The sequence below is a fragment of the Puma concolor genome, chromosome E1 (assembly GCF_028749965.1).
Source record: "Puma concolor isolate L17-30 chromosome E1, mPumCon1.1.hap2, whole genome shotgun sequence".
Classification (NCBI taxonomy): domain Eukaryota; kingdom Metazoa; phylum Chordata; class Mammalia; order Carnivora; family Felidae; genus Puma; species Puma concolor.
In genome coordinates, this window is record NC_141680.1 from 61,921,609 (window position 1) to 61,947,968 (window position 26,360).

At 56.0% G+C, this 26,360-nt stretch overlaps 1 protein-coding gene across 4 annotated transcripts in view; it reads left to right on the forward strand.

The window, feature by feature from the left end:
- The window catches only part of RPTOR (regulatory associated protein of MTOR complex 1), a 335,760-nt gene that overhangs the window by 156,903 nt on the left and 152,497 nt on the right, over positions 1–26,360 (forward strand). For all 4 annotated transcript variants that reach the window (XM_086685560.1, XM_086685561.1, XM_086685563.1 and 1 more), the window contains one exon: positions 9,467–9,642. In XM_086685560.1, coding sequence (XP_086541686.1) covers positions 9,467–9,642 — 176 coding nt within the window. The remainder of the gene's footprint in view (positions 1–9,466; positions 9,643–26,360) is intronic.

Sequence of the window (26,360 nt, forward strand, 5' to 3'; positions counted from 1 at the left end):
TTGTAAATGGCATCCACTTCTTTTCTCAGTTGCCTCCGTTTCCCCGGGTACCAGCTTTTCTCTTAGGTTTACGTGGAGTGTTGTGTTCGATGCTACAGGCTTGACAGGACTCTGTGCCCTCTGCCAGGAAGAATGGAGAGAAACCCCCGCGTGTTCGTGTTCGTGTTCGTGGGCGGAAATCGTCAGGGGACGCGGCGGGGGCTGGGCTGTCCGCGGGGCGAGGTCACCGTGCGGGGGCGTTACATTCCCGGGCTGCCGTGGGCCACACTCGCGGCTCTGCCCTGCTTCGCCCCGGACTCGCCGGTAGCTCTGCCTAGCGAAAAAGGTGCCAGCGCTTTCTGTGGGGGGCCGGTGCGGCTGCTCAGCACACAGCTGAGCCCCGGGCTGTCCCGATGACAGGTGTTCCGGTGAGCCCGCATCTCCAGCCCACGCCATGCGAGGCTGTGGCCGGTGATCCCCCTTCCCCTCTGCGTCTCTGCACACAGTCTGGTCGGTTTCATGCCCTTTTCCTCGTGACAGCTGGCCAGGTTCACCCCTCTCCTCTGTGCCTTGTACTTCATGCACGGTAAGCAGTGAGAATTCACAGCAGCAAAGGTTTTCAAAACAAGGTGTTAAAGAAACGTACATATACCCGGTATTCGCTCTCACACACAGAACAGAAGAGAATTTCACTTGTAACTTAAAAAGAAATTCTGCCGTTTCAACGGTTTATAGGAGGGTGAGGAGGGGCTCATCTAAAAAGAAATCCAGCAGAAGCCCCTCTAATTGGGATTCTCACCTGGCTGGGGAGACGAGTGCCCTCCATTATGGACATAAAGGACCCAGTGGGGCGGGCCGGCCCTCTGGCTCTGGGGGGCTGCCCCGAAGGGGGGAAGGCTCGTGGGAAGGCAGCCTCAAGGGCATCGGACGGTCGCTGCCAGCAGGCCCGGGAAACGAGGGGCCGTGTAGGGTGGGGAGGGCTGTCTGGGGAGGCGCTGAGCAGAGCTGGGCTCCCCGTGCCGAGGCCGCGGTTGCTGGCCGGCGGATACGGCTCCCGTTCGCTCGTGCCACGTGTGCCGTTTGCAGAGTGTTTTGTATGCCATCCTATCGACAGCCTGTGTGGCAGGAGGAGCTCCCCGGGGCTGGGACCCATGCCCCGTCCCTCCTGTGCGGTGTGTGGGAAGGTGGACTTCTCACTCGGCAGCTTTTCCGTTCCTCACCCGTGATGTGAAGGTCTGGGGAAAAAGGGAAGTGATTTCTCTGCGCGAAGAGTTTCGGAGCCCTCACGGCTGAGGGTGTCGGGCCTCCCCCTGGGCGAGCGAGTGTGTCTGTGGTCACTCACCTTCCAGGGTGCAGCTCCAGTTCTGCTTCCCTCGTGGGCACTCCCCTGGCCTGGACGCTCCCCTGGCCTGGACGCTCCCCAGGTCTGGACGCTCCCCGGGATCTGGACGCTCCCCTGGCCTGGACGTTCCCCGGGTCTGGATGTTCCCCCAGCCTGGACGCTCCCCGGGTCTGGACACTCCCCGGGTCTGGACGCTCCCCTGGCCTGGACGTTCCCCGGGTCTGGATGTTCCCCCAGCCTGGATGCTCCCCGGGTCTGGACGCTCCCCGGGTCTGGACACTCCCCGGGTCTGGACGCTCCCCGGGATCTGGATGCTCCCCGGGCCTGGACGCTCCCCGGGTCTGGACGCTCCCCTGGCCTGGACACTCCCCGGGTCTGGATGCTCCCCCAGCCTGGATGCTCCCCTGGATCTGGATGCTCCCCACGTCTGGATGCTCCCCCAACCTAGGTGGCCCCCAGGTCTGCACACTCCCCACCCACTGGCCTGGACGCTCCCCAGGCCTGACTGCATGCAGCACTGTGTTACACGGATAATCTGACAATTAATTATATGTCATTTTGCAGTGTCTCTTCTGTTGGCGTTGTCGGCTGTAAGTTACATCTATTATGTAAACCTGTCAGGGTTGCCTCGTTTGAGGTAGATGTTCAGGAAATATTTACAGATGTGGCCTCGTAAGTAAACATACATCTGAATAAACTCCCTTTAGTTATTTTCTTTTGATACGTTCATGATTCATCAGATATGCTTGGTCTTGGAATGGCATGCATGAAACAAAAAAAACCAAATGATAATCCAGATTCATGAATATAATATACTATTTGCAGCCATCATAAAACTGGGAGCTTCTCCGAAGGTAAATCTAGAGTTTAATCCTTTCAGCTCCCGGCCGGCACCCTGGGATGCGGTGCAGGACCCTGTTCCTGAGCTGCTCCCTCCCCCGGGATCTCCCCACCACCCACTGGGCTGGAGCCCGAGGAACCCAGGTAATGGCCAGGCATCTCTCGCAGAGACCTCGGCGGCCCGGGGCAGTGGGCCTTCTCTGGCGGCCGGAAAAATGGCTGCATTAAACAGTCTGAGCACAGAGCCGTGCTGGAGGAGAAGGGCAGGTGGGAGGCTGCCGGCCCACCCGGGGGTTGGGGGGCGAGCAGACCGGTGGTCTCTTCACACGCAGGCCAGAGGCCAGGTCACCGTCCCTGTTCCTCTCCGGCTGTGTATGGTAGCCCGATGTGTGCAGCACAGCACAGGGAAGACACAGGAGGCGTGCGACTGCAGAAGAGAAAATTAAACCGTCTCCTTTTGGAGACAAAACGATTGTCTGTGTTGCAGTGTCAGTCGTAAGGATCGAATTGCCACTTACTGAGCCCCGCACCCAGCGGCAGCAAATACACATCCTTTTCAAGCGTCCGGGGAGCATTCCTCAGGGTGTAGCATGTCCTGGGTCGTAAAACAGGCCTCGACAAACGTGAAGTAATTGAAATCAGACAGTACGTTGTTTGACCAGAGTAGAATCAACCAGAAGTCAGTGATAGAAACACAACAGAAACACGTCGGAGAAAAATTAACAACGGGTCAGAAGTTCCTACCTGTGTTAGTCCATCGGGACTCCGGAAGGGCTTGTGAACAACAGCAGTGCGTTCCTCATAGCTCTGGAGGCCGGAGCCCAAGACAAGGGGTCCGGCGTGGGCTGGCGGGGGCCCCTCGCTGTGTCCTCAGGCGGTGGAAGGGGCTTCCCTGACTCAGGCACGTGTCCCCCTCCCGAGGCCTCACCTGCTAGCGCCATCACTCTGGGTTAGGATTTCGGCAGCATTTTGGGGGAGCACACACATTCAGACCGCAGCACTACCTCAAGAAGCTATCAAAGGAGAACCAAATAAACCCAAGGTAACCAGGAGAAAGAAAATAACGGCCGTAGGAGCAGAAATGATGGAAAGTGAAAACAGCGAAAATCCACGAAGCAAAAGGCTGCTTCTCAGGAATCATCAGTAACCTACAGCCAGGCCGACGAACAGGGAAGGAGAGCGGAGTCGGGACCCTGCCGCCATTAAAAGAATAATAAGGGAATACGTGGGCAACGCTACACTCATAAGTCTGACGACTTCGAGCCGTGGGCCGTTTCCTCTAAATCCCCACGCCCGACCAAGATGAAGTAGATAATGTGAATAGTCCAATAACCACTGAAGACGTTGACCTTGTAATTTAAAAGTTCCTGAGAAGGAAGTCTCCGGGTCCAGGTAGTTTCACTGGAGAGTTCTGCCAAACGTTTATAAAGAAGCATTCACACCAGTTGTCTACAGAGCTCATCCAGAAGGTGGAAAGGGGAGGGCATTTTATTTCCCTGATGTCGAAAGGGACACTCAGTACAAATGGAAAAAAAACAAAAACAAAACACTTAAACCCTATCTCTTACACACTTAGATACAGAAAGCCTCCAGCAAATAATAGCAGATCGGCTCTAGCAATCTATAAAAAGCTACACTCGACGACTGGGGGATTGGGGGGATTCATTCCAGCTGTGCAAGCCTGGCTTAATAGTTAAAAAAAATCAATTAACGTGATCTGGCGCACCGGCAGACCGGAGAAGAAAAGCTGTATGGTCAGATCAATTGATGCAAAAAAAAAAAAAAAGTACTTGACAGAATCCAGCACGCTTTTATGTTAAAAAAGGAAAACCTCTTAGCAAACCAGGATTGGAGGGGAACGTCTTCAGCTGGCTAAAGAGCGTCTGTGATGAACCGGCCGCTGTCATCATACTTCTGGCAGGAGACTGTTTCCCCGCCAGGAGGAGAAGCTGGGCTGGGTGGGGTGTCCGCTCCCTCTGTCCTCACTTCACCAGAAGGCAGGACAGGGACGCCGACACCCGCCAGGGAGACGAGGTCCAAACCACAGCGAGGCGTGCTTCACATCTACCACGCCGGCTAGAACAAAGGTGGGTAATTCTAAGTGCTGGCAAGGAGGTGGCGGACCGGGAGCCCGCACGCTGCTGGCGGGAACGTGCGCTGACACAGCCACTTTGGACGACAGCCTGGCGGCTCCTCGGATGTTAAACTTAGAGCCGCTGTGTGACCCAGTGATTCCCCTGCAGGCTCGTACCCAAGAGAACTGAAAACATATGTTCACACAGGCAGTGTTCATAAAGCCAAAAAACAGAAGTTCTCTTCTTGAAGTGGAAGGGTGCGGAATTTCTCAGTATCTCCTTTTCTTTGGTTGCTGACTCTCTGCGAGTAGAATTTGGTTTTTCGTTCTGATGAAGCATCCTCACTGAGGCATAGAATGGCTCCGGAGCACCTTCAAAACTGTTCGGTGGCTAACAGCTAAATGGCCTCAAGCTCTGGTGGTTCGTTCGGGCGAGCTCTCGGGGCAGCTGTGAGAAGCCTGCCGTAAAGGGGCTCTTCCTCTGCCCTTTGAAGGGCGGCCCCGAGGGCTCCTCCGTGGCCTTCCTCCGGTGAAAGTGACTCCCGTTCTGGGGAACAGGTAGCCCGCAGCCACCTGTTATGAAGTTGGTTGTGAAGTTATTACTTACCGCCTGCTACGCGTAAACTCCCGTAAGTCACTTCTAGAAAGTGACGGCCGCTACTTTTCCCTGCCGTCTTCGGTGCAGTGTCTGTCCCGTGATAGAGGCCCCGTTCCTGTCTGCAGGGAGCTGGGCCAGCAGCACACGGAGTCCTCTAGAGATCTGTCTCTCTCTGAACCCTGCGCGTCCCTAGGAAGTGGGCGTCGCTGAGTTGAGAAGAGAAGTGCCGCGAGCCAGAAACGGCGTTGTCGCCGGGTAGATGTTATTCTCGGAACTTCCCTTGTTAGAGGCCAGGAATTACCAGTGCGCTCACTCCTGTCTCGTGTGAGTATCTGTATGTGGGGAGAGAAGCTGCACGATGTCAGAGTTTTATTTAGAAAACGAGAGAAGCCCCTTCCTCCCGCCACCCCCCCCCCCCCCGCGGCCCCCAGCAGCCGCAGCGAGCAGAGGGAATGGTTCCCGGCCCTCCCGGGCGCCAGGCGACCCACACGTGCGGAACAGTCAGCAGATGCCTCTGCTGGGTCTGCTTGCCGTACATCCCATCCGAGGACTTTTCTGGACCCTTCCCAAATCCTCCAGAAGGCTCCAGTGAGCTCTGAAAGTCGAAGATTTTTCTTGTGTTCGAGTCTCTAGGTTCCCCAGGAGAAACCCCTTTGGGTAAAGGTGCGTGTCGGGCGTGCCCTTCGGTGAGCGCCGGCTCCCAGCTGGCGCTGTTCGCGTCCACGCCTGGGCAGCTCTTCGGGTTCTCTGCGGGACTCGTTCCCTTGCACGCGGGCTGTTTGCAAAGACTAAGTTCGATTAAAAGGTCACCATCTTGGATAAATACAAAAGCAACACGATGTGTGGGAAATGACCCCTGCACTAAGATAGGTCAGCGAGCCTGAGAAATGATGATTTGTTGGTGGAATCCTTTGCCTTGAGTGTCATTTAAAAAATGTTTCAGATCCTAATTATCCCCAAAGTAGAGCTTTCATGTGCCTTCTGTGCGCCCGGCGGCGTGGTGGGAAGGAAGGGGCCGTGACGGCGCACTTCCCGCTGGATTCCCGCTGAACAGCTGTGACAGGTTGCTTGAGACCATCAGCGGCTAGACCTGCCACATGGTCCCCGTTTACACCACGCTGCACGGGGCCTGTGAAGGGGTCGGGCTTTCTATCAATGCCCATTTTTAATTGGGAAATTTCATTTCTAGTAGATGTACTTGGGATAAAGACGTTTCTCTGTGTCCCTGCCTCCCGTCCATCTTTGGCGTCCACGGAGCGCCTCCTGAGCCTCAGGACTTTCCGGGCTTTGAGCCAAATGCTGGGGGGTGCGGGGTGGCACGAGGTGCAGACCGAACAGCGTCGCACGGAGGCCCTGCTCTGCCTCGCCACCCGGAAGCGAGGTGGGAGCACCGCCTGTGGACCAGACCGAACAGACTTCTGCACACCTCGCGGAGGCCTCGCAAAGCCCACCGAGCTCCGCCACGGCTGCCGGCATGCGCACACCCACCTCCTGAGCTCCCTGTGGGTGGCGTTGGCGTGACTAAGTGCTCCCCTCCCGAGAGGCATTAGATCAGGTGCTCAACGGAAAAGCAAGCGTGGGAGAGCCCCGGTGTCCGCACTTGCGGCTGAAGGGCCTGCGCGTCCATTCCCAGCACCGGTAGAGAGGAAGCTTAACGGGGAATCAGATCGTGAACCAGAAAGCTCAAACCCGCGGACCTCCAGCGTCTCCGCTGTGAAAATGGACAGCTCTCTGCAAAGGAAAATAAGAGTGTGGAATCTAGTTTGTACGTAACAGCTGCATCTTCCCACCGAAGTTCCGCTGTGCTCGCCCTTCTCCGCGCCGGACTCCACGGAGGTTTGCCCGGCCCGCCTGAGCCTGGCCACCCGGTTCCGGGACCGGGGAGGGGGCGCTCGCACCCAGTGCCGAGGCCCAGAGCGTCCCCACGTCCCTGCCCCAGCCTCTGACGTTTCCCCAAGACTCGGGCCTGAGGGGCTGCCGACCCACCTGGCACCCGGACCCGTCGCCCTTCCGGGCGGGGTTGTCACAGCGGCCCCGGGGAGCCCGTCTCCCCTGGGAAGCAGGTGCCCCGTCGCGCTGAGCTGAGAGCGGGAGCCAAGGAGAGGATTTGGGGCGTGGGTCTGCCGACTCGGCCACGTTCGCTTTAAAAACCCAGTGCCTGGTGGCTGCAGCCTGGTGACAGGTACTTGGTGCTGCTGAACCACGAGCTCAAAATGGTTAAAGTGGTCGATTTCATGTTATCTGTGTCTTACGATAATTAAGGAAAAAAACCCATGTTTCTGAAAGTTGTATTTTAATTAAAAATTTTTAATTGCACTTATCATGAGGTCTAGTAGAATTTCTACGGATTCTGGGCTTAATGCTCCTGTTGTGGACTGGGTTGTTGATGAAACCACAACCTTCACCACCTCCCATCTGAGAAACGTTGAGATTAGAAACAAGGTTTGGCCAGCAGCAATCACGACGGCCCACGTCCTCGGCACTGCCGCGTACCAGTGAGTGAGCGCGGCTTCACGGGTGTGGGATCTGAGTGCGTGGGGGCTGGTGGGCAAAGCCTGCGGGGCGCCCCGTCTGTGCCCCGGGGTTGGGGGTTCCACAGGGTCCCGGGGGGGCCAACGCAGCACGGGGACCGGGAGCAGCCTCGTGCTTATGCGACCCAGGCGCTGACCGAGTCCTTGGGGGCACCGTGTCCTCATCGCGGAAGATCTCTAAAAATGGAAATACGGCTTACCTCATGGGGGGCGTTTCAAAAAGCAAATGAAATAGTGAACGTGACAGAGCCTTGAGAAGGGTCAACGACTGTGCAGCCGCCAGGAGCAAACGCTGAGATTCACGCTCAGCCCATCCGAGCAAGGCACGACGCACAGCTGTGGTCTGCGGGGACAGGAAGGAGTCCTGCCGCTCTGGGGTGGTCACCCAAGGACCCCCGCAGGTGGCAGGAGGCCGCGGGGCCCGCGTGCTCCCAGTCCTCACGGCGGGGCGGGGTCAGAAGGCGCCTGGGAGCTGTCACCCCGCTTCACTTCCTGGATTGCAGACAGGCTGGGTTATGACCCGCGGTAAATAGCTTTCATTCCGCGCAGGTCGGGGCTGTTGGTGAGTGAGTGTCCAGGTACTGGACGTTGTGCTGGCCCACGGAACCGGCATTTTGGGCCCACATCATCACTCAGGGCCGCTGAAGCCCGGGAGACGTGAAGCCCCTCCAGCGGCCCTGAGTGGGCATGTTTTGTCCACACCTTCCTTGTCCCCTGCGCCCAGCCCCAGGGAGGGCCGCCCTCTGCTTCCGTGCCCCGGCTCCACGCGGTGAGCCGTGGGAGCCCTCGCGCATTTGGCCGGCCGCGTCCCTGAAAATGGCAGCAGGACCCGTGGTGGGTGAGCGGGCCGCACAGAGGTGCGGCCGGGAAGGGTCTCCCAGGCCGTGGCGGAGGGAGCGGGTTCGGTTGAGTGAGGGTCCCAGACGTCGGTGAGTTCTGCTGCTTTTCATGAGGGTGCGCGGAGGCCTCACGTCTGATGGTCTTGTGTGTGATTTTTAAGAACACTTTTTACTGCGTTACATCATTTTAGATTGACACTTTTAATTAGATTTCATTTAGTCAAAAGTGAAATGTGTGCACCCTCACCATCGGCAGTAATTAGCGTGGAGCCTTTCTTCCTGAAACTTCAGTGCGCTGGAGGCCCCTCTTCCGGTGCCCCTGCCTTCCAGAACCTCATCGAAGGAAATATCAAGCAGATATTACTTTCCCTGCCCTAAAGAGAAATTAAATTCTGCATTAAAACGAAACAAAACGGGGCGCCTGGGTGGCGCAGTCGGTTAAGCGTCCGACTTCAGCCAGGTCACGATCTCGCGGTCCGTGAGTTCGAGCCCCGCGTCAGGCTCTGGGCTGATGGCTCAGAGCCTGGAGCCTGTTTCCAATTCTGTGTCTCCCTCTCTCTCTGCCCCTCCCCCGTTCATGCTCTGTCTCTCTCTGTCCCAAAAAAAAAAAACAAAAAACAAAAAAAACAAAACGTTGAAAAAAAAAACGAAACAAAACAAAACAGAAAAACCCTCTTCCCTGACTGCAGAGTTAACACGCCTGTTAGAAGGACTTTGAGATGTCACATGAGGCTAGGGGAGCGTGAGACCAGCCGGCCCACTGCCGGGCGAGGAGCCGTGTGCTCCCCAGGCGTCCGGCTGTGCCGGGTCAGTGGGTCCGCCGCGCTCCCATTCGCCCTCTGCACTTGGGTGGTGGCGGTGCTCACCCCGTAGGCTGGACGTCACCCCGTGTCAGTAAACACACCAAAGTAAGTGATGCCGGACAAGAGACTGAGTTTTAAAACAGACAAGACACTGAAAGAGCCCTGGAGGGAACCATGCTTGGACGTTGGTATGATCAGAGTAAGGAAGGACCTGCGCACGGAAAACCGTAAACAACTGATGTGCCAGGGACCCGGCCTCGCGGTGTCGGGGGAGGGACCTTGGTAACGAGCGCGAGGCCTCACCGCCCCAGGGGACTCCACGGCGGCCTCTCTGCAGGGCCTCAGGAACACCCAGGGTGTGCAGCCTGCCTCGCGTCTCGTCTGGGGCCACATTTCCAGCTGAGCCTGCACTTATCCACGACCCCTAAGCCGCTCTTTGCCTTTAATGTTCCCCCTGCAGGTTGCTGCCATTAACCCGAACCACCCGCTCGCGCAGATGCCCCTGCCCCCGTCCATGAAAAACTGCATTCAGCTGGCAGCCTGTGAGGCCAACGAGCTCCTGCCCATGATCCCCGACCTCCCGGCCGACCTGTTCACGTCCTGCCTCACCACCCCCATCAAAATCGCCCTGCGCTGGTAAGTAAGTGGCTCCCGCCGCGTCCTGGGGTTCCCATGGGGATCCCGAGACGGGTGTGAACTCAGCCTCCCGAGGCTGAAGCGTCGGGCGGGTTGCGCGTGCGGCTGGCCGCTCCGTGGTTTCCGGGTGCGCCCTCTCCACACCCGACACCCGAGGGAGTGAGCTTTGCACGCCGGTCGCTCTGGAACACAGGCTTGCGTTTGAACGCAGGGAAGGCCGTCGTGACGAGAGGAGCCATTTCGCCCCAGGCTAGAGTCGGAGCCTAGTCTTTCAGTTGATTCAGGAAATCCAAATTCTTTCCTGCCTCTGGTCTTTGTAGAAGTCCAGAACTTTCCAGAGCACGACTGAGGAAATGGGGGGGCCTTCCAAACGGTGGAACCTGCACTTAGGTCCCGCCGGTGACGCGGGACCTGCCACGGGACGCGGGTGCTCTGGCCCCCAGACCCAGTTTTCCAGTTTTCTGCTGCCGGCCGTCCCGTTGCTCTTTTTCCATTTTCCGTTTATGTTTTGCGGAGAAGCTTGTCTAGCTGCTGTCTAGCCGGGAGAGGGACACACGTCCGGGAGGCATAGGGGAAGCACACAGCTGGTGGGTGGTGTTCACTGTCTGCCGGGTGGGCCCTTTCCAGGGCTTTCTCTGAGGGCGGCCCGGCACACGAACCCACAGACCCCACCCCCCTCCGGTCCTTCCCACGAGCGCAGAGAAGCGGCTGAGACACGTGTGGACCCTGGGGGCTAATATAATAGCTCAGCAACAGGCCCCTGGGGAGACCCCTGAGGGCCGGAGCTGCTTGGTTGGACAGAAGCTAGAGCAGTGTTCCCAGTCCGCCCAGGCCCCCCGGTGAGGTGCACAATGCTGGGCTGGCGGAGCAGCTCCCCTCTGCCCCCCCCCGAACCCCGCCCCCCCCCCGCATCCCAGGGCTGGGGGTTGCCCCAGGGAGAGCCTCCTGCAGGCTGACTTCCCCGTGAGGAGTCAGCAGGGAGGGGGAGCTGCCCAGAGGGGCTCCTAGCCGCCCAGCTCAACCGCCAGCTGACAGGTCCCCCGCTGCGCCCCGAGAAGCAGAGGTCGACCCTGAGGGGCACGGCCAGCGCGGGACAGAGCTGTGGAACGGCCCCAAGCAAGTTGTGTGCACGTGACGGGGCTGAAGGAAGGAAGACGCTGGAAGCAGGAGGCAGGACTGCGAAGCGGGAATCTAAGGAAGAGCCCGGTGGGGGCAGAGGTAGAAAAACGATGATGTTTGGAAGGAGGAACACGGCAGGTGGATCCGTGGCAGGAGAGGGGGCCGCAGCCCGCATCAGCTGGAAGGGCGGCCGCAGGAGGGAACAGAGAGGGCAGGCGACACAGAGAGAAACGGGCGCTCCCGTGTGCAGGGAGAGGTCGGCAGAGGTGCCGCTTCCTGAGGGTGACACGGACACGTTCTCCAAACGTGGAAAGGAGCGGAAGCTCGGGCCAGGAGGACACGCGGGGCTCTGCACCGTCACCCACCCCCCTGCGGGCGCGACTCTCTCAACGTGGCTTTTTATTCACGAGGCCGGTCCTGAGCTTCCCTCCGCAAGTGTCGGTGCTGTTTGGCGGTCGCCAGGAGAGGAGGAAGGGCCGCTTAACGCGATTCTGTTCATCATCCAGGAAATAGTTAACTGAGCTCCGCTGTGTCCTGAAAACCCGCACTAAGCGCCATAGGAGACGCGAAGCTGTCCTCCCAGATTTACAGTCTGGCCGAGGACACAAGCTGCCGAGGGCGCCCGAGTGTCGCGGACAAGTGTGGCCGGGGCTCTCGTGTGCCCAGGGGACAGAGAATCTCTGAGGGCCAAGGGGACGAGGGAAAGCGTCCTGGGGGAGACGCAGCCCGATGGGGGTCCCCGCAGGGGGCCGGGTTTGAAGAGGAGCAGAGGGGCGTCGCAGACAGGCGGCTCACAGCCCCGCCGGCTCCAGGGGTGACGCGCGCCTCTGAGAAGAGCAGGTCGTCGGCCCAGGAAGCTGAAGAGGTGTAGGTGAGGTCAGGGGTGGACCGGCGTCGGACGTGGGTTGCTTTGAATGCCAAGCCCGTGACCTTGACGCGGAGGACTGAGGGGGAGAGGCCGGGGGGTGTTTGCGTGGGAACGTGACTTGATAAGAGTGCCGAGGCAGCTACTCTCCCAGCCCGATCCGGTCCCCGTCCGCTCCAAGGCGAAAGCGGGAAGGCCGAGGTCTGCGGGCAGTAGCCCCCACACGTGCGCCTGGACCCTCCCGGGGGCGGGCCTCGTTTCCACTCTCTGTCCCGCCTCTCCCCCCCCCGGGGTCTCCTGCCCTTGCTGCCTCTGCGCGCTGATCCCGAATGACGCCAGGAGCCAGGTGTGCCCAGGCCTCCGCCCGCCCTGGGCCGGGGCTGTTTGCTGGGCCTGGCACGGGGCATTTGTGCGGGTTTTCGGGTGGGCGAGTGGAGATGCATGCAGGGAGGGAGGAAGGAAAAGAAGGCAACAAGGGCCTGAGCGGGAACCCTTGGCCCCCACACCTGCCCATGTCGCCGCCCCCACAGCAGGCGGATGTCCTCGCCCGTGTCCCCGACATGCTCCCTTCCACCCTGGTCGGGGAGGACTTGGCGCCCCTCACTCACAGCTGGGTGCCGTCGAGCCCGCCCTCTGATCGGGGAGCGGGCTTCACTCCGCCGCGACAGGACGCGTTGTCTCAGGAGCTGCCTGAAATCCTGTCGGGAGTGAGGATGTAACGAAAGCTTGTAAAAGTAAGCGTCTGGTGGGAAACACAGTGAGAAGCAGCTCCAACTAACGTGGTTCCCGTCAGGGGGGCTTCGGAATCAGCGCGCCAGAGTTGCAGGCGGTGGTCATCGGAAGGGTGCGTCTGGAACAGTCGGGCACTGCCCGGCGGGTCTGTCTTCGCGGTAAGCCGCTCTCTGCCTAACGGATGAATCAGATTGTGACTGCGCGGTCCTCAGCCTGCGACGGCGACAGACCACGATCCTTGGAAGACTCGTCAGGTGAAATGTGTGCTCGTTTGTAACAACCGGTCAAAAACCACCAGCTTGTCTTAAATGGAGGAAGGAAAACAGCCTGGTAGGTAGTGCTCATTTGTATTTCCAGGGTTAAGGTTTGGTTTTTCATTTGCAAAGTCAGTATTTTCCAACTTAAAGTAGGGTGTACATTCCTTGCAGAAAACTTACAAAAAGTAAAAAGAAGGGCACCTGACTGGCTCAGCTCATGCCGTCACGGTCCGTGGGATCCGGCCCTGCGTCAGGCTCTGCGCTCACAGCACAGAGCCTTCTTGGGATTGTCTCCCCCGCCCTGCCCCCCACCCTCTGCCTCCCCTGCTCATGCAGGCGCGTGTGTGCTCGCTCACTCTCTCTCAAAAGAAGTAAACACGTTTCTAAAAAATGCAAAAAGAAGAGAATGATTATTCAAGATTTTACCAACTTTGACACATTCAGTGTTGCCTGTTTGCTGTATTGCCTGTTAGTCTCTACTTCTATGCATGTACATTTCTGCACGGATGTAATGAGGCTAAAATTTGCAGTTTCTGCTACTTAATCTTTAGCATTATAATAAATTTACCCTAGACTATTAGAAACTGTTAGTAAACACCATTTGTCATGACTGCATAAGATTTCACTTTATTTACGTTCCCTGTTTTATTTAACCAAAGCCTAGGGCTTTGGGATTTAGGATGCTAGTCAGCAAAGGTAGGAGAGCTTACAGTAACCCAAGGATAGGGGTCTGCCACGCTTTTCTGCAAAGGGCCAGATAGTGAATAGTTGAGGCCTTGGGTGCCCGAGACCCCAGCTCTGCTGGTAGTGTGGGGGAGCCGTACGGATGTGGACAGATGAGAGGAGCTGTGTTCCCGGAAAACTGTTCTGTGAAAACAGCTACTGGGCCCTACTTAGCCAGCTCGTGCTTTTGAAAATGGAACCAGAATCTTAGTGTGCGTTAGACCACTGTCCTCATCTACTGGTCAGGAAATACCCTCCCTCCCTCCTTCCTTCTTGTGTGAGTAGGACGATGGTTTTTAGCAGCACTCACTCGTTATGTAAGGCACAAGTGGAGAAGAATACCGTGTGCTTTATGAACGTACCACAGCCTTGCTTTGTACGTGCGAAACGTGTGTGTGGTCGTATTTGGTGGCAAGTGTATTTGTGAATCTTATTTGATGATGAAGTCGTTGGGAAACCTGGTTTTTGGATTTTCTTTTCGTGTTTTGCTTCAGTATTTCTTATTTTCAGAAATTGATAATGTCAGTAATTCTGAAACGAGCCAGTACATCATTCCCTATATAAGTGATCACCTTACTCAGCATGTATATCAACGTAGTACAAGAGTCTAAAATACAGGTTTTCTTTTGGCTTTTTCTGCGTCTTTGGTGGCAGAATTCCATTTTAAATTTATTGTGGCTATATTTGTGTACTACTGAAAATTATAACCCAGTGGCACTTAATTTGCTATAAACTAGATTGATGCCTATTGCATTGTGCAGCATGTAATCGTATTGTTTATTAAAGAAAATGATAGACGTTATTTTGGTTTGAATAGAGGTCAAGGAACGTGTTTCTCTCCTTTCAATTAAATTGAGGAATTTCAGGGAGTTTAAATGTTAATGACACCGGATTAATGTGTATTCCTCCGCATGGGAAGTCTTGCCCTCCTGTGTTTACCCAGCGAGGGAGGCAGAGGAGACAGGCAGGCCCCAGGCAGGCGGGCGGAGCTCAGCACGCGGCAGTTTGCGGTGGCCCGGACGCCGTGCCGTCACGCTAGCTGCTCTCGCCACCGTGATGGTGACGTTCCAACCAAACGTAAGAAAGAGTTGGACAAGTCGTGATGACTCAGCAGAGGAGAGAGGGCTGACACCTCAGCCCCAGGATGGAGAAAAGCCAAAGACAAGTCAGCTGACTCACGGAGCAGAATTTCGGGACGCAGGGAGGCCCAGGCTCAAGGCCCCCGTTGTGTGTCCGGCCGGGCTGAGCAGAGGGCAGTGCCTGTCCCATCGCAGACCCTGCCTGTGACGTTTGCTTTGTATCTTTCTTAAAGACTCGGCCAAGACTCAGTCAGAGTTACCTTTACAGACAGAAATCCTTGCTGGTTTTTGATGAGGGGGTTAACGGTTCTCTCTAGAATTTTCTAAAATACAGCTTCTTTGCTGGAGAACAAACTTCCTGCCTGAGCATTCAGTGCTCGTGTGTTATCAGGTCTTTAGTTCCTTTTAGAAAACTGGATACGATGGCTCTGCCTTACTTCTCGTGTCTGAAGGCGGAGACAGTCAGAGCCCCTCCCAGAGGGTGAGGCCACGGAGACACATCAGGGAGTAAAACGCCTCGCTCTGTGTGTTGGGCCTTAGTAGTAGGTAAGTTTAGTTGAAATGGTTTTCTTCTCGGGAGGCCTTCACAGGACGGCCTCAGCCACACTCTGGTCCTGCTGCATAAGCCCCACGGGAGCTTCCAGAAACCGTCAGGTCACGTGATTGGTCCCGTGCCCACCTCCAGACTGGACCACGTATTCTCACCGTTGCGGTCCGGTGCCGTGCTCGTGAATGTGAGTGCCATAATGCGTTGTCACAGAGCTCCACACGCAGAAACCTGGCGAATGCTGCTAGGAGAGACGGCGGAACGGGAGGGAACGGCAGGGCTGCTGACCCCCGGCCCCTCCGACCCGTCCCTGGCTCCGACCCTAGACCTAGTCCTTGGGCTGCCACGGAGGCCAACACTGATGGGTCCCGTGGGGAGTCCATTCGGCAACGAGCCAGAAACGTGGGGACCCTTGGGGACGGCAGAGACCACTGGGAGAGGAGACGGGAGGCCGGGTGGACACGGCGGGGTAGGTGAGGACGGGAGGGCGCAGGCGAGGGCAGTCTGAGGGCAGGCGTTCCGGCCGTGCGGTGGCTCCTCCCCACACCGTCCCTCATGGGCACAGAAGGAGGGAGGGAGGGAAGGACAGGTGACCAGCTGTCCTCTGGGGAGTAGCCTGCACCTGTAGAAGGCAGAGGAAGAATTCAGAGCGAAGGTGACACCGGGAACGTGAGGAGGAAGCAGGCGGTGAGGGAAACAGCTCAGGCGGAGATATGGGGCGTGCAGAGTGTAACCGATGGGCTAAAGAAGGTAGCAGGTGTGCTGACCAGCAGCACGGCGGGCGCGGCGGAGGACAGCGAGGGCTGGGCCCACCCCAGACACAGAGGAAGAGGGAGAGCCCAGAAGGTCAGAGTGCGAGTTGGAAATCGAAGACGGCTACGGTATCGGTCATGGAAACTGCACGTGCGATTGGTCTGACATGGGAGACAGAACCACCAGAATAATGAAAATGGAAGGTGTCATTTTCACACAAGGAGAGACCATTTCTTCCCTCTAAAGGAAGGTAGAAGAAAGAGAAAAGAAAAGCCCGGCGAACAGAAAGTGTGAGATAAAGCGGCCACAATAAGTCTTGCGCTCAAAGCAGTGCTCTGAGTGAGCTGTGTCTCTCAAAGGATAGCGGTTCTGTGCCCCGTAACGTTCCCCGTGACACGGGAAAGCAGCCCCTCGTCCACAGGACATGTGTTTAAAACACAACATCTGAAAGGCTGAAAACCACAGGATGAAAGGAGAAGTGTGAGCCGAGCAAAAGCTGAAGTGGCAGCTTTAGTAAAGTCAGGGCAGAGCCCGAGATGAGACGCGTCGAAAGGGACAAAGAGCAGTGTTTCATGGCGGGAAAGCGCAGGCGACGACGAGACACGCGGATGGGACTCTGCACCCACCCGACAGTGTGGCCCCGAGCCGTGTACGACGAGGACGGAAAGAACCACGGACGGAAGCAGCAGCTCAGGAATAAAGGGGCTGAGGCGCCCAGGAGTTGGAAAGTAAGCCAGATAGATAAGATTTCAGTGACAGGATTGATTAACTGGGTGTAACAGAGGCAAACGCAGGATACACCGTTTTAGCACGTGTGGGCAAGTCACAAAAACAACCGTGTGCTGGGCCACAGAGGAAGCTTTAATAACCCCGGAGAGTCCACACCGTGTACACTCTGTTCTCAGACCACTGTGCAGCGCGGTTGGGGCTCAGTAATGGAAAAATAGATGGGAAAAAAGTCCTGAAAGCTAAAAAATCTTATTCTTAAAACCGTTAGATTAAAGAGGATATGACGTAAAGAATATTGTGAAATACTCAAAGCTGAGTGACGGTTTAGCAGAGCCTTTCCTGCCCGTGGGGTACAGCTAAAGCAGGCTCAGATGTAGTACATACAGTCAGAAAACGAAGATTAAATCTAAGGAAAAACAAACATCCCCCTTATAGAGCCGGGGGAGAGGCCACAGTCTGCAGAGAGGAGGCAGCCGGTGCCTGTCATAGCGTCTCCGCGTCCCCAGCACGTCTGGTTAACGCCCCAGAATTCTACGACAGGAGGGGGCGTCTTGGGGCTCCCCCCGCCTCCATACAAAGTCGGACCAGTACTCTCATTTTCAGCTCCGGCCCCGGCGCCTGGGCCTCTCTGCGTCCCGAAATTCTGCGCCACGGGTCGGCTGACTTCTCTTTGGCTTTTCTCCATCCGGGGTTGAGGGGTCCGCCCTCTCTCCTCTGCTGAGTCGCTGCGACTCGTCCGTTTCTTCCTTACGTTTGGCTGGAACGTCAGCATCGCGGTGGCCAGAGCAGCCAGCGGTGCGGCACGGCATCCGGGCCACCGCAGGAACCGTCTCCGTCGGCCCTCGCAGCGGGCCCTGGGCAGGGACGGGGACGAGAGAGCCGGGCGTCAAACCCCAACGGGCGCTGCAGGCTGCCGCGTGCTCCGCCCGCCTGCCTGGCGCCTGCCCGTCTCTCTCCTCTGCTCTGATTCTCTCCCCGGTGCTCGTGCTGGCCGCTTCTCTTTCACTTCGATGGCCGTGACGGAAGGAGTGGAGATCCGTGTTTCAGCAAAGGTCCTCGGGCCGCACTTAACTGGGGAAGGGCTGCCCCAGGCTCTTCGGCAGACGCCATGCTTGGCGCAGAAACTTGAGACAGCTCCCCGTCGAGGCCGGGAGCGGGCGAGGACTCTCTCCGGCACTCCTGCAGGCCTCGGAGCCCTGGCCGCCAGGAAGGCCGGATAAATAAGTAGTGGAAAAACACAAAACTGCGTAATCATCCCCGTACGGTATGGGTCATCTGTCATACTTCATTGATTGGGGGATGCACATTTTCGCCCCCGAACGTATCTGAGACCACCCCCCCCCCCAATCTCGTGGTAAATTACATGCCCCTTTAATTTGCAGCGCCGTTTCTTCTTAGCGGTACATGGAAATGCCTACCGAAGTCCGCTTAGAGACGTGCACTGGGCCTTTCTTGTTGCACAGCTTGTGAGATAAACTAAGTGAAGGTTCAGCACTCGGGAATCGTGGGTAAAACATCAGGCAAGCTGCAAGTAGTTAGTGAACTAGTTTAGATACACCAGCAATTACTGACCTCAAAATCATAACAACGTTTGTAGATTTTAATGGGAAAAGTATACAACGTACGGTCTTTCTCTGTAAGACCAGAGAAAGAGAAGCACATTTAACCACAAGTAGAAGAAAAGAAATTTTTAAAAAGAAGAGTAATAATGAACAGAAAACACTCCAGAAACAATCTAGAATTCCTGATAAATTTGAAAAGCTCGATAAAATTGTTGAAACTCTCTTTGGATGGTCGAGAAAACCAGAAAAGAGGCACAGATTACCTACATCAGAAGTAGAAAAGGGAACATCACCACAGGCATTAAAAGGGCTATAAGGGGATCCTTTTAAGTAGGAAGGACTTTATTCCAGTAAATTCTACATCTTAAATGAAGTGGGTGAGTTCCGTGAAAGACACAAATTACTGAATCTGACACAGAAGGAAATGAAAATCTGGAGAGTTTATATGTCATAAAGAAATTGAATTACAGATAAAAGCCTCACGAAGAAAACTCCAGGCCCAGATATCATTACCGATAAATTCTTAAATGTTTAAGAAAGAAATAACACCAATTCTTCTATGAACGCTTTCAGAAAGTAGAGGAAGTGGAACGTCTCCTGTCTCGTTCCAGAGGCTAACTTGACCCCCAAGATCAGAGTCAGACAAAGACTGTACAAAGCGGGGGCTGAGGGGAGGAGGACTTACAGACCAAGATTCCTCATTAACACAGATATAAAAATCCTTAACAAAGAGGCGCCTGGGCGGCTCAGTCGGTTGGGAGTCCGACTTCAGCTCAGGTCATGATCTCGCAGTTTGTGGGCTTGAGCCCCGCGTTCGGCTCTGTGCTGACAGCTCGTGGCCTGGAGCCTGCTTCTGATTCTGTGTCTCCCTCTCTCTCTGCTCCTCCCCCACCCATGCTCTATCTCTCTCTCTTTCTCTCCCAAATAAATAAATCCTTAACAAAATATTAGCAAATGAAGTCTGTCAATATACAGAAAGAATCCAGTAAGGTTGATCTCAGGCATACAGGGTTTGTTTGTTTATTTACCATATGCATATCACTCCATGCCATCCACTGTAAGGTACAACTTACTATAAATGTATTCATTCTCCTTTTCCAGAGTTAAAGAGAAAAACCATATGATCATCTCAATAGACGCATAAAAGCATTTGACAGAATTTGACACCCATTCATAACAAACCAGTTCAGCAAACCAGCAACGGAGGTGAACGCTCTTAAGCTTATAAAAGGCATCTCAGGAGAGCCTGTAGCTAACATTGTACTTAATGGTGAAAGGTTAAATGTTTTCCCCAGAAGGTTGCAAACAAGACAGAGATGTTCACTCTCACCACTACTGTTTATTATCGGGCTAGAAGACGTTCTAGTCGGGGCAGCGAAGCCAGAAGAATATAAAAGGGCATACAGATGGGCGAGGAGATAGAGCTGCTTACTCACAGACAACATGATTGTCTACCTAGAAACTCAGGAGTGGCCTACAAAGACGTGGCTGGAACTCATTCATTTTAGCATGGTTCTGGGCATCAGATGGATACCCCACCCCACATCAGTTGCCTTTCTGTGTACTGTTGACAAACGCTTGGAAATTGAAATTTAAAGATGATTTGCGGTGTCATCAAAGTTCTGAAATGACTTGAGGATGAAGGTAACAAACCACGTGCCAGACCCGTGCGCCCGAAGCCACGGAGCGTCACAGAGATTGACCGCAGCATACGTGGAGGATTACACTATGCTTAGAGAATAAAACAACGAGTGTTTTAAATCTGCTCAACTTGATCTGTATATCCAGTTCAATCCCAGTTAGAATCCTGTTTCTTAAAGAAATTGACAACTTGGTTTTATCATTATTTATTTTTAACAGTTCCTGTTTTGCTTCTTTTAGAGAGAGCGAGCGAGCGTGAGCGGGGAGGGGAGAAGGGGGGAGTGGCAGGGGGGGAAAGAGAGAGAGTGAGCGAGTCTTAACGCAGGCTCCACGTTCAGCATGGAGCCTGACTCGGGGCTCAGTCCCACAGCCGTGGGATTATGACCTGAGCCAACAATTCGAGGGTCAGATGCTCAACCAACTGGGCCACCCGAGCACCCCGACAAGTTGATTTTAAATTCTATGTAGAATGCAAAGGGTGTAGCCAAAACAGTTTTGAAAAGGAGGCACGTTGGTTTATTTCAGGACTTCGTATCAAGCCGCAGTCATCACGACTGTGGCATTGGCTTACGGACGGCCACATAAACCAACGGAACAGACCACAGAGTGCAGAGGTAGACCCACACGTATATGATCAGTTGAGTTGGGACAAGGATACTGAGGTAGCCTGATGGGGAAAGGATGGTCTTTGTAACAAATGCTACTGGAATAATTGGCTGTTCATTCAGGAAAAACAAAATCCCCAACCTTATTTTCCATTATACAAAGCAATTAACTTCTGATCTTACACAAGGTGAAACTATAAAACTTGTAGATGAAAACATAGGAGAAATTGACGATTTTCTAGACGTGACCCGAACAACACAGACCATTAAAAAAATCGATCAGTTGAAGCTCATTAAAATTAAAACCTTGTGCTGTTTGATAGACACTGTTAAGACACCTCGTTGGAAAGATTTACAATACGTTGTCTGACAGAGACCTGCATAGAGAATATAGGAAGACCTTTAAAAACTCAAGAAAACAACCCAAATTTTAAACAAATGGCCAAATGATTGGGATGGATGTTCCACAAAGAAGATACGGGAATGGCTGACGGACACAGGAAGGATGCGTGGTATGTGTTGCCAACGGGAACGCAAAACAGTACAGCCACTTCGGAGATCCGTTTGGCCGTTTCTAATAACGTTACATGTACAGCCCATCAGTTCCATGCCTACGCAGTGACCCGAGAGGAAGAAAACCTGTGTCCGCAGAAAGGCGTGCACGTGAATGTTCCTAGCAGCTCCGTTGATGATACCCAGAAACTGAAAATACCCAAATGTCCATCAGCAGCTGAACAGATAATCAAATTGCTGTCCGTCCATGCAATGTTACAAGCTATTGATAACAGACAGAATGAGTGAATCTCAGAAACCTTGTAATGGCTGGCGGATGAACAGGGGGAGTGCCCAGTTCATGATTCGGAGACATTCCCAGAAAGGCCGACCACAGCGAGATAAAGCGGGTGGGGCTCGCTGGGGCAGATTCAGGGCCGGGGTGATGGCAGGTGAGACACATCTGTCTGCTGCTTCAGACCATGATCTGAAAATGGGTGCATCTCACTTGTATGCAAATTGCATCGCAGTGAGTTGATTTAAGTGGTTTTAAGTGCATAGTGTGGAGTGCAGAAATAAGAAACAGGCTTAGATTTATGCCATGGTACTCTTTGGTGAATTAAATGCAAAATAGAGATATGAACGTACGTTTACACATATGCTTAAATAAAAATATGGAAGGACGTACATTTAATAGACATGGGTGCCTGGGGGGTGTTGAGAAGGGTTGGGGGTGAAGGGGAGAAAAATAGAAGAGAAGGTACACGCCAGCGACAGCACGTTCCCCGAGTCGTGGGCTCTGAACAGTTCCTCAGGACACTTCACAGGGTCACGCATGTGACCCACGCTGGCTGGACGGCCCTTTGTGAAATACCTGCATTCAAATCGTGTCTCCTTCGATCGCTCCTCAGTATCAGCTGACCACACTCAAGTACTGTCCCAAGGCTCAGTGAGATCCATCATGCTACAAGCTAAGACATAATGTTTTCAGAGCTACTGCCTAAGTATTGACCTATTTGACCAAATTTGGAAAATCGGCTTCTTTCCTGGAGAGGAGTGTTTTCTGGAACGAATTCTGTTTTAAAGGGCGGTTGCCTTTTTCATTTTGGTTCATGTCGGAGCTTATTTAGCTCACGGCAATTGACTGTTGGCTCACATCCTGTCTTCTCCTCCAGCGTTTGTCTAACGAGAGAACCAGGGGATGCGTTGTCTCAGGCGGGATCCCCAGGCAGCTCTGTGAGTCCAGGAGTCTGGTGAGAGTTTGATGCGCCGGCGTGGAGCGTGGATGGAGGACGTGGCATAGCAGGCACGAACGGCGTGTTCTTTTAACAGAACAGGAACGTACAGAAGATAACAAAGATTATGTGCAGTTCAGCGCACTGTGCCACAGAGTCATCAACGTGGTTCCAGGAAGTCAGCTTGGGCTGAAATGATACTTCTAAAACAGCATTTGCCCCGCCAGCCTCGCTCCCCACCCCTCCACGCCCTCCTGGTCATCCTTGGCCAATGGGAGGAAAGTCCTTTGTCCTCTGATGTTCAGATGCCATCGTCACTATGTTCCAAATCAGTTTTCATCCCTGTTTGACATCCTACCTGCAGAGCAACTGAAATTAACATCACGTTTGAGAGAACAATGACCTGTTAACTATTTATTTGCCTGTTTGTATCTTCTTACTAAACCTCTGGCCATTGTAATGGTGCTTTGACTTCTTATCTGGTATGTGCGGCCAAGTGTGCACATGTCTCCGTGTGTAATCGGGGATACGAAGCCGCGTCGCTTTCAAAGGCGCTAATGTGTATGGCTGCACATTTTATAGTGGACGCTCGCGACTCCCGTGGGCACGGAGCAGCGGTCACTTGGTTTCCTGCAGAAGCCATTTCTTATTCTTGTGCTTAGATGGGATTCCTGGTCCCTCCTGACTAGCGTCTTTTGAATTCCAGAATCATGGGACCATGTGCAACCCGTGCGTGTGGATTTACAACGGTGTGAATTAAGCCGCAGGACGTCAGCCTCTTTGGTTTTCTTGCTCCTTGTCACTTGTGCCCCTGGTGTGCATATACTTGACATGGAACAGTTTGAACCAGAGACAGAGGGCCCGTTAAAGTGGCCGCGAGGCCAGGCATCGGGCACGGGTGTCCAGCACTGTCAGCCGGTCGTTGGAACAGCCCGACGCTTGTGTGCTCTGCGGTTGAAGTAACAGCGTCTTTGGAATGCCTGTTCGGTTCCAGGGGGCCGTAGAAGTCCTTGCATTGCACAGGTTTGGGAGACGGAGTCCCTGCCCGCCAGCCGGAGAGAGTCTGCAGGGGGACAGCTCCCTTATCCGTGCCGCTCTTGGCGCGGAGAGAAGGACCAGCGTCCCTCTGCCTGCTTCGGAGCGGGCGGCATCGTGTTGGCTGTGTGTCGTCAGTTCTATCAGCGAGAAGGTGGCCACGGCATTCTGAGCAGACGATGCTGTCCGGGCCCTAGGCTCGAACCTGGGTTTGGCCCGTTGTGCGTAGTCCGGCACGGCAAGACCCCGCAGTCTGAGGGAAGGGACGGTGACCCCGAGCCCAGAAAGAGGGCGAGGTCCGCGGAGGTGAGGCTCAGGAGCGGCTCTCATTCTGCAGGCAGCGTCTGTTCTGTGCCACCCGGGGTCCCGTTCAGAAGACGTGCCCACGGATCCACAGTAGGGCGGCTCAGGCCCTGCTGGGAACGAGCACGGGCGTGGGCACGGGGCAGCGTCCCGGTGCGGACACAGCGCCGAGTGGCCTCAGCGGTGGCCCTGATGGCCCGCGGGGGCTCCCGGCCGGCCCTCCGCAGCCCCGCCCACAGTCAGTACAGGGTGTGCTTTGCAGGTGTGAGGCAAGACTCTCCCGGTCCGGAGAAGACCGCGCCCCGGGCCCCGGCGGGAAGGGGGTCCCGACACAGGAGGCCTGAGCCCAGTGGGAGGTGGGGCAGGCCTTTGACACAGACTCTTAGCTCACTCCGGAGGAAGGAAAGGAACGGTGCACGCACGACTTACCAGATCACGTGGGCCGCTGGTCGTCTGTTGTTTTCTTTCAGGCACACGAGCTGTGCAGGTGTGTTCGACACGAGGGAGGGGCTCGGGAGAGGGAGGGCCCGAAGTGGGATGCGTTACCGCGGCTTCGCCGGGCTGGGATGATGGCAGAGAGGGCCGCGAGCGGAGAAGAGGGCAGGAGCACATCCCGAGGGCAGGAAGGGAGGCAGCCGGGGACCGGGAGCCCGGAGATGCCACACGCCCGCTCAGGTACGAGAGGGCGCTCAGCTTGAGCACTTGAGAGGCCACCGTAGCTGACAGGGAGGGAGTCAGTGGTCACCTGTGCCACTTGCAGAGGGCCTGTCGGAGCCGCCGTCGACAGGAAGGGCCGCGTTAACGCAAGCTGAGTGGGAAAGGGAGACCGTCGGCTGCTGTCCGTGAGGGAAGAGGCGACACTGAAGGAAGGTGGTTGTGTGGTTTGTTGGCTCTTTCCATGCATTTGTGGATGGGGGGTCGGTATCCTGTCGGGGGAAGCACTCAAGCGTTCACCCGCACCCCAGATTCGGGAGCCACGCATCGTCCCTCTTAGCAGGACGCGGCAGGCGGCACCAGCCCGGGACGCCAGACCCTCTGCTGAGGTGGGCACGGGGCCGGGGGGAGGGAAGCCAGTCGGCCAAGTCACACACGTCACGGCAGTGACACACAGGTAGGATAAGAACCCAAACCACTGAAACCCAGGTATTTGGGTCGCTCTGTGGGTGGCGGCCTGTCAGAGGAGAAGGACATTGTGGACGGGGGCAGAGTGTAGTGGGAGTGTTTGAGGGGCTTCTGGACTGAACTGGGCCGGGAGACACCGGCCGAGGGGGACCAGTTCAAAAGCCCGAGAACCAGGGACGGAAGACAGGGATGGGGGGCGTGGGAGAGCTAGTCGAGGAGGGAGAGGGTCCAGGGGGGATGTGGCTGCCTTGTGAGGGTTTGGGGCACCGGAAGGAGTCCGGGGAGGTAGGCGTTCAATGTGGGTGTTGAGTCTGGGGAGGAGGATGGCGGGCGCTGGATGGAGGGGAGGCAGGCGAGCCAGACTGTAGAGTCGGGGCGTCGCGGGCGTGGGGAGGAAAGATGAGCAGAGCACAGTAGCCTGATGGGCTGGCATGGGCTCAAGCGAGGAGATTATCGTTTAAAATGAAAACTTGTGTTAGAAGTGAGACTGGGAAGTCGAGATCATCGACCCCACGTCCTGCTCCTGGAGCGTCGGCCGCGCTGAGGGCGCAGGTCCCGGGGGTTTGGGGAGCAGCCGGCACGTCACAGGAGGCCTTGAGGGGCAGGCGGCACACACGGGGGCGGGGGGAGGGGGAGCACTGCCCTGGCTGGTGCCGGGCCCAGGGATGGAGTGGCCACCCTAAGGTGCCCGTGGAAGCTTCCAGAGAAGCAGGCCGTCGAGGCCACGGGCCCCGCCTTCCCCAGCCAGAGACAGGCTGAAGGAGCCACCGCTGGGCTGGCCCAACCCGGGAGGCCCTGCGTCCCCCGGGGGGTGAACAGAACTGCCCTGTGGCTGAGGCCAGGAGGCCGTGCCATCAAGTACGCGCTGCCCTGAGTCTCTTAGCGTCCTCACGCCCCTCTGTAACCCCTTACCGGTGGACGTTCTGGTGCAAACCTAGGTTTTTGCCGAAATGAATTACAAGATGAAGGATTCAGGAGATGACACATCATCACTTGCGAACGCAGCCTCTCTGGTCAGTCCCACACACAGAGGCCTGGAGCCCGCAGGACGACGACGTTGCACACGCGGGCGTATTTGCACGCTTCCCTTACGGGATGAGCGCCGACGGGCCTCAGCCGCGGCACCAAGCCGGGAAACACTCCTCACCACCTGTGCCGTTACGTTCGGTCCCCCCACCCCCACAAGACAACAGAAGAGCAGGGCGGAGGGCGGGGAGGCGGCAGCTCGTTCGCGGCAGGGGCGCCGTCGGGAGTGGGGTGTCGTCCTCGTCTGGCGCGTGAAGATAACTAGGGACGGGGGAGTTGGACCTCGGCCCGACGGGCACGGCGGCCACACGGCAGACAGGCCCAGGCACTCTGTCCGAGGCTGTTCTTTATTCCCGTCTCCTGCCGCGATGACCCTGCAGCGGCCTCAGAAATGCAGGGCCTGAAAGCATTTCTTGGTAGCGCCTTCTTGGTAGGACACCCCCGTCCTGGGCGTGGGCGCGGAGGGGGGGCCGGACAGGTGGCCTGCGTGCTGCCGCCCAAACCCCAGGGCGTGTGAGAGACGTGGCCCGCGGGGGTTCCGCCCACACCGAGACCGGAAGGTGTTTCTGGCCCTGCGGCGGCGGCCGGGTCGCACACGGTGACTGTGGGGCGTGGGGTCCAGCGTGTGGGCTGGTCGTGGAGGCAGCATTTTCTGCGCATGCGGGAGGAACAGTCATTGCAAATGTCTCTCCTTTTTATGGGCCAGTTTTTCTTGTTCTTTCTCAAGAACAGGAGCTCCCTGGCCGGTTGTTGAGTGCGAAGCCTGTTGGAAAGGGCCTCCCGTTACTGTGATTTATGCCGGTGCTTTGCTGGAGGCCTGCGCCGGGGGGCACTTTGTGCACCGAGGACGTCGTTGGAAGTCAGTGAGGCCCGGCTCGGCTACCCTTCCCCCT